The sequence below is a fragment of the Cebus imitator genome, unplaced genomic scaffold (genome assembly GCF_001604975.1).
Source record: "Cebus imitator isolate Cc_AM_T3 unplaced genomic scaffold, Cebus_imitator-1.0 Scaffold263, whole genome shotgun sequence".
NCBI lineage: Eukaryota > Metazoa > Chordata > Mammalia > Primates > Cebidae > Cebus > Cebus imitator.
The window spans coordinates 2,499,999-2,513,590 of record NW_016107578.1 but is presented as its reverse complement, the minus strand read 5'-3'; the positions used below and the strand labels follow the sequence as shown (position 1 = coordinate 2,513,590).

The window sequence follows — 13,592 nt, the reverse complement described above, 5'->3', positions numbered from 1 at the left end:
GTGCAGTGGTGTGATCTTGGCTCACTGCAACCTTCGCCTCCTGGGTTCAAGCGATTCTCCTGCCTCAGACTCCCAGGTAGCTGGGACTACAGGTGCATGCCACCATGCCTAGCTAATTTTTGTAATTTTAGTAGAGATGGGGTTTTACCATATTGGTCAGGCTGATTTCAAACTTCTGACCTCAGGTGATCCTCCCGCCTCAGCTTCCCGAAGTGCTGGGATTACAGGCGTGAGCCACCATGCCCGGCCACCACCACTTTCAAGTTCTATGACTTGGGAATGTGCCCTAACCTCTCTGAGCCTCAGTTCCTCCATCTGTAAAATGGGGAAAATAGGGGCATGTACACTTCCCAGGGTTGTCATAATATTGAGAGGCTGTGAGTACAGAGCATTTTGAGCGATATTTGCATACAGGCAGGTGCTTAATACATGTTTGGCTTTCAGATCCCTTGGGTGATGGCTGCAGGGCTGACCCATAGTCAGAGACTCTCCGGTTGAGGGGCAAGCAGCTGGCATCTGCGGCAAAAATGCCCTCTCTGCACATTCTGATGGGGTGGCCTAAAGGGGCATGAGGGACAGGGCCATAGGCCTGGCCTATGGCTTCTAAGTGATGTGTTGAAGATCCCTGAGATTCCTAGAGACAAGGCAAGTTCAGGAACTCCAAGGGCACCTCAGGCACAGGAGGGGGACAGGGCAGATGCTGAATGGGTATGTCAGGTTGGGGCCCTGATGCTCCTAAGGGGAGCCTTTGCTGGGGTCCCCAGAGAAAAGACTCACCTCCCCAAGGCTCAGGCAGGGAAGGAGCTTGAGCTTAACTTGGGCCAAGAGTTTGTGAGAATAGCTCAGAGGGATGCACAGAAAAGATGGGAAGAGCTCTGGGACAGAGGCCACTTAGGGCCCCACTGGAAGTAAATCCCAAAGGGGTCCAGAGGGAGGACTTCACCAACCAGGAGGTGAGGGAGTCACAGATTCCAGGGTGCAGGCATGGTTGGAGGGGCCCAGGGACTTCTCCAGTGTCCAAGTGCCTTTATAAGAGGGACCCATGGAGGCCGGGCAAGGTGGCTCATGCCAGTAATCCCAGCACTTTGGGAGGCTGAGGCAGATGGATCATGAGGCCAGGAGATTGAGACCATCCTGGCCGACATGGTGAAACCCCATCTCTACTAAAAATACAATAATTAGCCAGGCGTGGTGGTGGGCACCTGTAATCCCAGCTACTAGGGAGGCTGAGGCACAAGAATCACTTGAATACAGGAGGCAGAAGTTGCAGCGAGCCCAGCTCATGCCACTGCACTCCAACCTAGGCGACAGAGTGAGACTTCGTCTCAAAAAAAAAAAAAAAAAAGAGAAAAGAAAAAGGACCCGTGGAAAGCATCACAGCCCAGCTAGGGTCTGTATGGAAGACGCCTGACTCATCACTAGGAGTGAGGTACAGTGCTCAGGGGATGTGTCCACCAGAGACCCCCCAAAAGAAAAATCCCAGCACCAAGAAAGTACAGGAAGGCCCCAAGCTGGCACCCATGACACGGGGAACATACTGGGATGCGGAGCCTCGTGCTCCTTCTTGGGGGGCTGACATGACTAAGTCAGGTCCACAGCCTCTTTCCCACACTCACCCCGTTCCCTGGCCACCCCCGCCCAGTGCAGCACCCATGTCACCTGGTGGTCCCTGGGGACACTGCGTCGTGGCCGGTCCTGAGGAGAGAGGCCATTGATCTTGCATTCATAGCAGGCTTCAGACGAGAGCAGCTCCTCTTTGTCTGGGGCGTCCTGGGGTCCGGGGCTGAAGCCCAGGCTGGAGACACAGTGCCTGGGCCAGGATGGGCAGGGTGGAGGGGTTTCAGGGGTGGGCTGGTGGGACCTCCCCCTACCCTGCTCCACCCCCATACTCCATTCTGAGTCATGCTGCAAATGCCCCCTCATAAATGTGCCTCTGAGCGTGTGCTGGTGTGGCTGTGTGCATGTGTGTGCACCATGTAAGGGTGTGCATGTTTGCCCCTTGGTTCACCTGGGCACAGGTGTGAACACAGGAGTGAGAGGATGGGAACAGGCTGGGATGGACAAATGGACATGAGCATACCCAGGGGCATGTGCATGTGCCAACCTGTGTGTTCACATGGGGAATAACTCATGCAGGCACCTGTATGCTCATAGGAATGTGTGAATCTCCCTGAGTGTGCCTGGGGGTTTGTGCATAGTGTGAGCACTCACAGAAGGCTGATGCGTGCTTCCTCACCTGTGCAAACCAGGATGTAACAATGGCGCAGTGCCCCCAGGGATGCATGAGCCTGCGTGCACACTGGGACATGCATACACATGCGCGCGCACACACGCACGTGTGCATGCTGGGATCTGTGAATGCATGAGGGTACCCAGGAACGCTGGCACAGGTGTGTGCCATGTGGACAACTACACGTTAGTGGTGTGAGCCTGTGTGTGCACAGGTTCAGGTGCCACTCTGCCTCTGCGTGTCCAAGATTCTGTGCATATGTAGGTACAGGCCTGTGTGCACAGGCCAAAGGAATTCTTCTGGTAAATTCTTGGCATGTGCAAGGCCCCGTGTGTGTGTGTGTGTGTGTGTGTGTGTGTGTGCACGCACGTGCATGGACACTTGGAGGGCATGGAGTCTGCCTGCCCCACTCCAGCTTCTCACCCTTGCCCAGCCCGGAAGTAGCCTTGAGGACAGCCACACAGGAAGCCACCGGGTGTGTTGGCACAGCTGTAGCTACAGGGGCTGCCCCGTCCAGCACACTCATCCACATCCTGGCAGCCCCTGAGGGCCTGATCAAAGTCAAAGCCAGAGGGGCAGACGCAGCGGAAGCCACCAAGAGTGTTGCGACAGGAGGCGCTCCCGCAGGTGGGGGGCAACAGGGCACACTCGTTCTCATCTGTGGGAGGAAAGGAGGAGGAGAGGGAGGACACAGAGGTAGGGACGGGGCAGCCTTTGCACCCCAGAGCCCTCCACCTGGAATGCCCTCTGTTCAGAGCCCAAGTCCAATGTCAAAGCCTCCAGCAAGCTGGCAATGAGCCCTGAGATTAAATCGGCCCCACAGCCCCACGGCCCAAACCCTATGGTTCTCCTCCGCAGCATCTCTCAACACTTCCCCTAAACCACAAAGTGTGGGATGATCTAGAATGAGCTTTCTCACCCTCGGTGCTATTGACATTTGGGGCTGGATCATTCTCTAGAGCGGGCCATCCCTGCACTGTGGGACACTGAGCAGCATCCCTGGCCTCCACCCACTTGATGCCAGGAACACCCATCTGGCTCCAATTGTCTGTTTAGAGTTGGGTTCTTGCTCTGTTGCCTAGGCTGGAGTGTAGTGGTGCAACCACAGCTCATTACAGCCTTGACCTCTTGGGCTCAAGTGATCCTCCAGCCTCAGGAGAATCAGTAGTTGGGACTACAGGTGTGCACCATCACGTCTGGCTAATCTTTTAACTTTTTGTAGAGATGGGAGTCTTGGTATGTTGCCCAGGCTGGTCTTGAACTCCTGGCCTCAAATGATCCTTCTACCTCAGTGTTCCACAAGAGTGAACTACCAGGCTGGGTCCCAACTGTGATGATCAAAAATGTCTCCCAGACACTTCAAAATATACTATAGGGGGGTAAAATGATCCCCTGTTGAGAACCTAATTAGGGGTCTAATTAATCCCTGTTTCCTCTGCTGGCTGAACAACTCAAGGCAGAAATGGTTTTTCAGTTCACTTCTGCATCTGAGCTCAGGTCCTAGTGCAAGGGAGGTCCTTGGCAGACAGATGGGGAAAGAATGAATGAATCAGTACAGGGAGGAGGAGACAAGTTGAGAAGGAGGAGTTGCCAGCAAAGGCTGATGGTAGGATCCCCCAGATCCCCAGGGGACAAGCGCCTTGCCTGGAGGGGAGGGGTTTGTGTGGTGTGGAAAGCCTGAGAAGAACTTAACTGAAGACCCACCATGAGAGACAGGAGGAGGGGACAGAGAAGGCAGTGCCTGTGAGACAGTGGGAGAGCAGGGACAGCCACATAACAGAGGCCACAGGAGAGAGTGTCCAGGAGGGGCAGGCTGTGGTGCCCAGGACAATAGAGGTGGAGGATGGAGGCTGAGGAGAGGTCTCGGGAGACAGCAAGTGGGCCCGAAAATGGTAGAGGATGAAAGCTGCACTGTAGGGCAGGAATGAAGAGAGTAGTGAAACAGGCTGCTAGGAGGTCATGGAGCAGCCAAAATATGAGGGAAGGTTGGGGGGCAGAAGGCTAGCCCTTCAAATGAAAGGCCTCTGCAACAACTATGGCAATGATATAGCATGCACACCTCCACTGCCCCTTGCAGCATCTGTAGCAGACATCACTAATCACACTCATGGCAGACATCACTAATCAATCACAGCCCTCTTTCCCTGTGATTACAGAATTGCAGACTTCAGGTCTCAGAATCTTTCTCAGCTGAGTCCTCTAAGTCCCCATGCCCTAAGGAATGAACTCAGACACTTTTCCATGCTCATGCTGCTGCCTCTTGACTCCCCAGCAGTGGGGAACTCACTGCCTTCTGGGTTTTCCTGTTCAAACTTTAGATAATTGTACTTGTCACAATATCTTGCAAGGTGGTGGCTGTTAGTCGCCTGCTCTGAGGAGATTCTGGTGGGGGACCCAGCTTCTTCCCAGTCCCTTCCACTCACCCACACACTGGGCCCACTGGGAGTGCTGGGTGAAACCCTGGGGGCAGCTGCAGCGGTAGCCCCCCAGATGGTTCTGACAGCCGTGCTGGCAGCGGTGGGGCCCGTCACATTCATTCACATCTGAGACATAGAGAGAGAGAGAGGGTTCATGAGGCGGCTCTCAGTGCTAGCGCCCCCAAGCACTAGACGCCAGCCAAAGCTAGGCTGTACCTTCACAGCCATGGCCTGAGCTGTCCAGGGTGAAGCCTTGGTGACATTCACAGCGGAAGCTGCCTGGGGTGTTGTGGCAGTGCCCTCGGGCACCACATGGGCCAGGCTGGGCTGAGCACTCGTCATTGTCTGCAGAGGAGAGAGATTGGGCAGGGTTGCCCGTTGGTTAAGGAACTTGTATCAGGTGACACAATGCCAGTCCCATCACCGTGTGGCTTCAGGCAAGTCACTCACCCTCTATGTGCCTGTTTCCCACTCTGTGAAATGAGATCTGTGACAGTTCCCAACTCACAGAGTAGATGCCAATGTTTGAGATCTTGCACATAAAGAATCTCATCTCCACGGCCTCAAAGCTGTGTGTCCTTGGGCAACTTACCCTCTCTGTGCCTCAATTTCCTCAGCTCGAACATGGAGATGATAATGTCTATTTTTGTGTATGTGTGAGAGAGAATTAAATTAACCTAATCATGTAAAGGGCTTAGGACAGTGCCTGGTAAAAGTAAAAGATTAGCAAAACCTTTTTTCCTTCTCCCATGGAAAAATGACATTGGGTTGCCTGGTAAGCTTTGTCCTCATGGAAACCCAACAATAGTGTGAGGTCAGCTGGTGCTGTGGACTGAATGTTTGTGTCTCTCCAAAATCCTATGTTGAAGCCCTAACCCCCAGTGGGATGGTATTTGAAGATGAGGTCTTTGGAGGTGGTCAGGGTTAGATAAGGTCTGAGGGTAGGGCTTTCATAATGAGAATAATGCCCTTACAGGAAGAGACACCAGAAAGCCTGGTCTGTCCAAGTGAGGACACAGCAAGAAGGCAGCTGTTTGCAAACCAAGAAGAGAGCCCTCACAGAACCAACCCGGCTGCCACATTGATTTTGAACTGCCCAGCCTCCAGCACTGAGGAAAAATCAATCCCTGTAGTTTAAGCTACCAGTGTATGGGGTGTGTGTGTGTGTGTGTGTGTGTGTGTGTGTAAGCTATTGTTTTAAAAAGAGTAGTCTGTAAACATCTTTCTGTGTCTTTAAATATTCTTGCTATTTTAGGGGGGTGGGTTCAGTGGCTCATGCCTGTAATCCCAACACTTTAGGAGGCTGAGGCAGTTGGATTACCTGAGGTCAGGAGTTCGAGACCAGCCTGGACAACATGGTGAAGCCCCATCTCTACTAAAAATACATAAAAATTTAGCCAGGTGTGATGGTACACACCTGTAGTCCCAGCTACTTGGGAGGCTGAGGCAGGAGAATCGCTTGAACCTGGGAGGTAGATGTTGCAGTGAGCCAAGATGGTGTCACTGCACTCCAGTCTGGGCGACTGATAGGGTGAGATTCCATTTTAAAATATATACATATATATTTTTAAAGATATGAATAAATATGTATATATAGACACATGCACATATTTTTTTCTTACTATTCTTATTCACATAATTTTAAATGGCCACCACATCTTCGCTTGGTGTGGATTTGCTCTGCTTTACTTAACCAATTGTCAGTTTTCTTTTTTCTGTTTTGAGACAGAGTCTTGCTCTGTGGCCCAGGCTGGAGTGCAGTGGTGCCAACTCAGCTCACTGCAACCTCCTCCTCCTGGGTTCAAGGGATTCTCCTGCCTCAGTCTCCTGAGTAACTGGGATTACAGGTACGTGCCACCACACCCAGCTAATTTTATTTTTATTTTTATTTTTAGTAGAGAGGGGGTTTCACCATGTTGGTCAGGCTAGTCTCAAACTCCTGACTTCATGATCCGCCTGCCTCAGATTCCAAGTGCTGGGATTATAGGCATGAGCCACCACGCCCGGCCAGTTTTCTTATTTTTACACAGGATTTCATTCTGTCTCCTGGGCTGGAGTGCAATGGCATGATCTCAGCTCACTGCAACCTCCACCTCCTGGGCTCAGGTGATCCTCCCACCTCAGTCTCCTGGGTAGCTGGGACTACAGGTGCACAAGAACATGCCTGGCTATTTTTTGTATTTTCAGTGGGGACTACATTGTCCACTATGTTGCCCAGGCTGGTCTCAAACTTCTAGGTTGAAGGGATCCACCCACCTCAGCCTCCGAAAGTGCTGGGATTACAGGCTTGAGCTACCACCCCCCGCCCAACTGCCAAATAAAAGACACTAGAATTTTTCTAATTTTTCACCATTTTAAACAATACGAAGGCTAGGTAAATCTTTGTCTGTTTCTGTGATGATTTCCTTAGAATAAGCTCTTAAAAATCAAATGGTAGGCACAGAGGTCCATAGTTGTAATTTTTATTTTCTGTAAGAAATGGGGTCTTGCTCTGTCATTTGCTCTGATGGAGGAGCCCTGCCTCTCATATTTGTTGCTATACCCCCAGGGTCTATAACAGGGCCCGACAAACCATTTCTGTTTCTGTAGCAGGCTCTGTCGCAAGACTCTTCTCTGTCAATATAGAGAAAGCAGCTGCAGGGAATTGTAAGCAAGTGGGCTTGGCTGTATGTCAATAAAACTTTATTAACGAAAGCAAGCAGGGGGCCAGGCTTGGCTGGCAGGCTGGAGTTTGCCACACTTTGGTCTGGAGCACTGCCTGGTACACAGCAGTTGCTGAGTAGGTGCTGTCTGGGTAGATTAGTGGGAGCATGAATGGGGCCACCCTTGGCTAGGCTCTGCCTTTGGGGAAGATTGGGTTCCCTGGGGGCCACAAGACACTAAGAAACAATGGTGGTAGCAGATGCTCTTGGGGATTTAGCTGTTGAACTGATTTCCTCTTGGGACTATGTGAGATCTGGGATTTCAGGAGCACTCTTGGGAGGCTCTGGAAGGCAGACCCAGAATGGACTTGTCAGGGGGAAGGCAACATGTCATGAGCCAAGGCCAGAGTCACTCTTTTCTCAAAGGAGAAGAAGGAGGTTCTAGATGCCCCAGGAAGGAAGTGCCGAGAAAGCAATGATTTTGTTCGGATCGCCCCCATGTCCCCAATCTCTAGCACACGCCCAGTGCTTGATACTTCTTTTTTGAGATGGAGTTTCATTCTTGTTGCCCAGGCTGGAGTGCAGTGGCATGATCTTGGCTCACTACAACATCTGCCTCCCAGGTTCAAGTGATTCTCCTGCCTCAGCCTCCCAAGTAGCTAGGATTACATGCGCCCACCACCATGCCTGCCTAATTTTTTGTATTTTTACTAGAGATGGGGTTTCACCATGTTGGCCAGGCTGGTCTCCAACTCCTGACCTCAGATTATCCACATGCCCTGGCCTCCCAAAATGCTGGGATTACAGGCATGAGCCACTTCGCCTGGCCAACTGGATACCTTTTTGGTGAACAAAAGAACTAAGGCTGGGGTCGTGCACCAACTCCCGGTGATGGGGAAGGGTTACTCACCAAAGCAGGCCTGGTGGCGCTGGGTGAAGCCAGGGGGGCAGCGGCAGGTGAAGGCGCCGACAGTGTTGACACAGAGGAACTGACAGTTGTGCTGCCTAGAGGTGCATTCGTCCAGGTCTGCAGCACAGATGGTCCAGCAGGCTCAGTCAGGGCTCAGTGGGGGCTTGGGAGACTTCCCAGAGGTTGCCCTTGCAACCTCCAGGCAGAGGGGTGATAGGAGAAAGACCCCAGAGATAGTGCTTGACTCCATGCAGATGGGAAGGGGTGAGATTGCAGGACACATGTCTTGGGTATCCCTTTGGGGACAGAAGTGGAGTCCTAGAGTGCATGCAGCAGCAGGGGCGGGGGTAAGTTGAAAGGACATCACCTTTGCAGGTTTTGCCACTCTCCTCCAGCAGGTAACCTCGGGGACAGCTGCACAGGAAACTGCCCTTTGTGTTTTTGCAGAGGAAGGTACAGGGCTTGGGGACCTGGCTGCACTCGTCCACATCTAGGGAAGGACAGCAGGGTGTGGTGGGGGCGGGGTTGGAGAGACATTCTCTGGGGATGTTCAGGAACTGGGGTCTCCACTCAGACCCTGACAATCCAGAATCTATGGGCTTACATAGGAATTAGCATTTTTTCTGCAAAAAGCCAAATGGTAAATACATCTGGTTTTGGAGGCCACACCATCTCAGACACAACTACTCCATGTGGCCTTTGTAGCAGCAAAGCAGCCATTGAGGGTAAACAGACAAATGTGCATGGCTGTGTGCTAATAAAACTTTACTGACAAGAACAAATGGAGGGCCAGACTTGGCCCTCGGGCTGGAGTTTGCCTCCCGCTGACTTAGATGTACACTTGCTACAAAATGTAATTGAAAAATCTCAGGATATGCAAAATAAAAGGAAGAAATAACAGCAGGAAAGTGGCCCAAATGGGATACGGTGGGAGAAGGAAAGGATGTTTGTTTCCTTCCTTCCTTCCTTCCTTCCTTCCTTCCTTCCTTCCTTCCTTCCTTCCTTCCCTCCTTTTTCTTTCTTTTCTTTTTCATTTTTTAAGAGACAAGGTCTCACTCTATCACCCAGGCTGGACTGCAGTGACACAATCATAGCTCACTGCAGCCTCGGACTCCTGAGCTCAAGCAGCCTCCCCAGTCCCTTGCTGGGACTATAGGCACATGTGGGACTACAGGCTACCACTCCATCAAATTTTCTTTTTAAATTTTTTGTTGCACAGGCTGGTCTGGAACTTCTGGACTCAAGCAATCCTCCCACCTCCACCTCCCAAAATACTGGGATTACAGTAGCGAGCCATCACACCTGGCCCTCAGTTGTCTGTACCGTTCAGGCATCACTTCGTAAATGAAAACCTAACATTGCAAACTGGAAAGTCTCAGGGAATTTGGGGTCAGGGGCTGCGCAGAAGGTGGCCGGGCTGGGTCAAGGGTGCAGTTGCAGAGGGCTGGGCTCACCCAGGCAGGTGGTGGCAGTAGCATCTGGCGTGTACCCGGCCTGACAGTGGCAGCGGAAGGAGCCGAGACTGTTGATGCACTCCCCGTGGGCACACAGGTGAGCGAGCATACGGCACTCATCCACATCTGGGGAAAAGCAGGGTGCAGATGGGGTTGGCTGGCCGCCGAGGCCCACTGAGGCGTGTCTCCTTCTCTCTGCTCAACAGCCCTCTTCTCGGAGGCAAGTCCAGCCTCTTTTCCACACCTGCCACTGCACCCCAGCCCACGTGGACCCCATCTTCAGGCTGTGGATGACACCTACCCACCCCTCACCCCCAACCTGCTCCACCCCCACACGCCCCACCAGCCTCAATAGTGACACCTCCTCAGTGCGCCACCGTGAACAACAGAGACACATGGGCACAGTGGCTCACACCTGTAATCCTAGCACTTTGGGAGGCTGAGAGCGAGGCAGGTGGATCACAAGGTCAGGAGTTCAAGACCAGCCTGACCAACATGGTGAAACCCCGACTCTACTAAAAATACAGAAATTAGCTGGGTGTGGTGGTGGGCGCCTGTAATCCCAGCTACTCAGGAGGCTGAGGATTGCTTTAACCTGGGAGTTGGAGGTTGCAGTGAGCTGAGATTATGCCACTGTGCTCCAGCCTGGGTGACAGACTCCATCTCAAAAAAAGAAACAGAGAAATTATGTAGATTACGAGGTCAGGAGTTCAAGAGCAGCCTGGCCAACATGGGGAAATCCCATCTCTACTAAAAATATAAAAATTAGCCAGGCGTGGTGGTGGGTGCCTGTAGTTCCAGCTACTCGGAAGGCTGAGGCAGGAGAATCACTTGAATCCAGGAGGCGGAGGTTGCAGTGAACCGAGATTGTGTCACTGCATTCCAGCCTGGGTGACAAGAGCAAGACTCTGCCCCCCAAAAAAAACACACATACACACATACGCAAACAGAGACACAGTGCATGCAACATGACACACCAGCCACACACTAGATGCTCCTGAAGAAACACAAAAACACACACTCACACTCAGGGACTCCCAGGTCTCCCCCCAGACACACCCTCGAAAAGCCATTTCCTCCCCAGTCCTATTGATGTCACTTCTGGTCACATAGATAACCATCTCACTCTCAGTGACACCCTCAATGAGACACGCTGATGGCCTCACACTCGCTCACACACGCACACACTCACATACCTGCCCTTGTACACTCACCCAAGCCCAGAACACACAGGCCGCCTGGCTCCCTCTCACTGCCTTCTAGTTCACAGATGAACACGGTGTGTACTTCTCGCCCAGCTGACACAGACACACACCAGCTCCCAGGCAGTCTGGAATGAGCTCTCACACACAAATAACACACACTGGGCTGGGTGCAGTGGCTCACGCCTGTAATCCCAGCATTTCGGGAGGCTGAGGTGGGCGGATCACTTGAGGCCAGAAGTTCAAGACCAACATGGCAAAACCCCATCTTTACTGGCCATGGGACAGCCAGCCTCTCCCATGGCCCCAAAGGGCACCTCTTGCTTTTTATTTTTATTGTTTTTGGAGACGGGGTCTCGCTCTGTTGCCCAGGCTGAAGTGCAGTGGCACCGTCCTCGATCATTGCAGCCTCAAATTCCCGGGCTCAAGCGATCCTCCTGCTTCAGTGCTGGGATGACAGGTATGTCACTGGGAGGCAGAGGTTGCAGTGAGCTGAGATTGCACTGCTGCACTCAAGCCTGGGTGACAAAGTGAGTGTCTCAAAACACACACACACACACACACGCTCACACACCTGCTCCCTCAACCCCCCGAGTTCTTGCACACATACAAGGCACGTACTGGTTCTCATACCTGCTAGCACAAAGACACACACACACACACACACACACACACACACAGTGACTCACACATTTTAGCACCTGCTGGAGTACAGACACATGACCTTGAGCAAACTCCCCCTCTCCCTGCCTCCCTGGGTCCTGAGGGCATGGGCACCCACCTCTGCCCTCTGTGGTGTAGCCCGAGCCATGGGGACACAGCTTCCTGTAGGTGGAAGTGCTGGGCAGGGGACAGAGCTCGCAGTGGAGCCCCCAGGCCCGGCCGCCCCCACAGCAGCACTCAGCCCTGGTGACAGCCTCACTGCCACCGGACAGAGCCTGGCATGTGGCTTGCAGCACCTCGGTGAAGCAGGGCCCCTGCCGGATGTCTGCGGAGAACAAAAGGAAGGCCAAGGGTCACTCCAGGAGGCTGGCTTGGGGGCAAAGACTGAGCTTGCTTTGGGGCAAGCTGTATTTTGGGGATGTTGGGAATTGGGGTGTCCAGGAGGGAGTTGGATACACAGGACAGATGGTGCTAGTGGGTCACGTGCTGGAGTTAGCTCCCAGGAAGTGGGAGATCTGGGGAAGTTGGGTTCCAGGGTGTGGCGTGGTTCCAGTGAGGTTGGAGGAAGCGTGGAGGAAGCAACTCCTCCAGGGGGTTGCCCCTCAGGGCCCCAGATCCTGTCCCTGCCTTGGGGAGCTCCCAGGCAGTGGCAGCAACAGGCAGTGGTGCCCCGAAGTGGGTGGCTGCATCCACTGTGCGTGCCTGGCCACACTCACCGTGGCACTCGGTAAGGGTGGGGCTGGGCTGGAAGCCCTCATCACAGTCGCACCGGAAGCTGCCCATGGTGTTGACGCAGCGGCCACTGACACATAAGTCAGGCTGAGCGCGGCATTCATCGTCATCTGAGAGGGTAGGGAAGAGGCAGGCCGGGGGGAGGAGGAGGGGAGGCCACAGGCAGCCAGCCTCTCCCACAGCCCCAAAGGGCCCCTTTGGGTCTGCCCAAGCCCTCTTGCTTATTTTTATTTTTATTTTATTTAATTAATTTATTTTTATCATTATTATTTTTTTGAGACAGAGTCTTGCTCTGTCACTCAGGCTGGAGTGCAATGGCGCAACCTCAGCTCACTGCAACCTCCACCTCCTGGGTTCAAGCAATTCTCCTGCCTCAGCCTCCCAAGTAGCTGGGAACACAGGTGCCCGCCACCAAGCCCAGCTAATTTTTTTTTTTTTTGTATTTTTAGTAGAGACGGGGTTTTGCCATGTTGGCCAGGCTGGTCTCAAACTCCTCACCTCAGGTGATCCACCTGCCTTGGCCTCCCAAAGTGCTGGGATTACAGGCGTGAGCCACCATGCCCAGCCCTATTTTTATTTTGATTGTTTTTGGAGATGGGGTCTCACTCTGCCACCCAGGCTGGAGTGCAGCAACACTGTCCTAGCTCATTGCAGCCTCAAATTCCTGGGCTCAAGCCACTCTCCTGCCTCAGCCTGCCAAAGTGCTGGAATGACAGTATAAGTCACCGTGCCCGGTCTGACCCTCTTGCTCTAACATCTCCCTTCCACGAGGGGTTCCTTGCACCCCTGAAGCTCCAGTGGCCCATACCTGTGCAGCCCTCCCTGGAGCTGGGCAGGGGCAGCATGCCTGGGGGACAGACGCACGTGAAGGTACCGATGAGGTTCTTGCACTCCATGCCCCGGGCGTGGCAGTCCTGCTGACCGTCTGCACACTCGTCCACATCTTCGGATGACCAGAGACAGACGGTCAGCCAAGGCCAGGCACCCGATGGCTGTGGGGACCTGGATTCCACCCTACGCCAGCCCCGGTGGGACCTGAGTGGGTTCCCTGCAGGCCCTGCCAAGGGTCTGTCCCTCCTAGAAAGGAAGCCCCCAGCTCCTGCCCAGCCCCAGCCTCCAAGAAGCTGAGAGAATCAGGAACTGTCCCCCAAAGCTTGCATCCCCTGCTCACTTCAGGGTCTGTGAGTCTGCTCATGGGCTCTGGAACAACGACCCTGAAACAGCCCCAGAGACTGTCTCAGAACAGGGTTTGCTACCCTTGACACATGGACATTTGGGATAGGAAAGTTCTTTGTGGTGGGCGGCTGTTCTACGTGCATTGCAGGATTTTTTTTTTTTTTTT

At 53.2% G+C, this 13,592-nt stretch overlaps 1 protein-coding gene across 1 annotated transcript in view; it reads right to left on the bottom strand.

The window, feature by feature from the left end:
* FBN3 (fibrillin 3) overlaps window positions 1-13,592 on the bottom strand; it is an 87,144-nt gene that overhangs the window by 4,982 nt on the left and 68,570 nt on the right. Inside the window, exons 54-63 of the mRNA XM_037728355.1 lie at window positions 13,059-13,193; window positions 12,235-12,360; window positions 11,637-11,843; window positions 9,654-9,779; window positions 8,567-8,689; window positions 8,200-8,316; window positions 4,864-4,992; window positions 4,654-4,773; window positions 2,654-2,888; window positions 1,660-1,810 (exon numbers count right to left, since the gene is read on the bottom strand). Of these exons, the coding sequence (XP_037584283.1) occupies window positions 1,660-1,810; window positions 2,654-2,888; window positions 4,654-4,773; window positions 4,864-4,992; window positions 8,200-8,316; window positions 8,567-8,689; window positions 9,654-9,779; window positions 11,637-11,843; window positions 12,235-12,360; window positions 13,059-13,193 (1,469 nt within the window). The remainder of the gene's footprint in view (window positions 1-1,659; window positions 1,811-2,653; window positions 2,889-4,653; window positions 4,774-4,863; window positions 4,993-8,199; window positions 8,317-8,566; window positions 8,690-9,653; window positions 9,780-11,636; window positions 11,844-12,234; window positions 12,361-13,058; window positions 13,194-13,592) is intronic.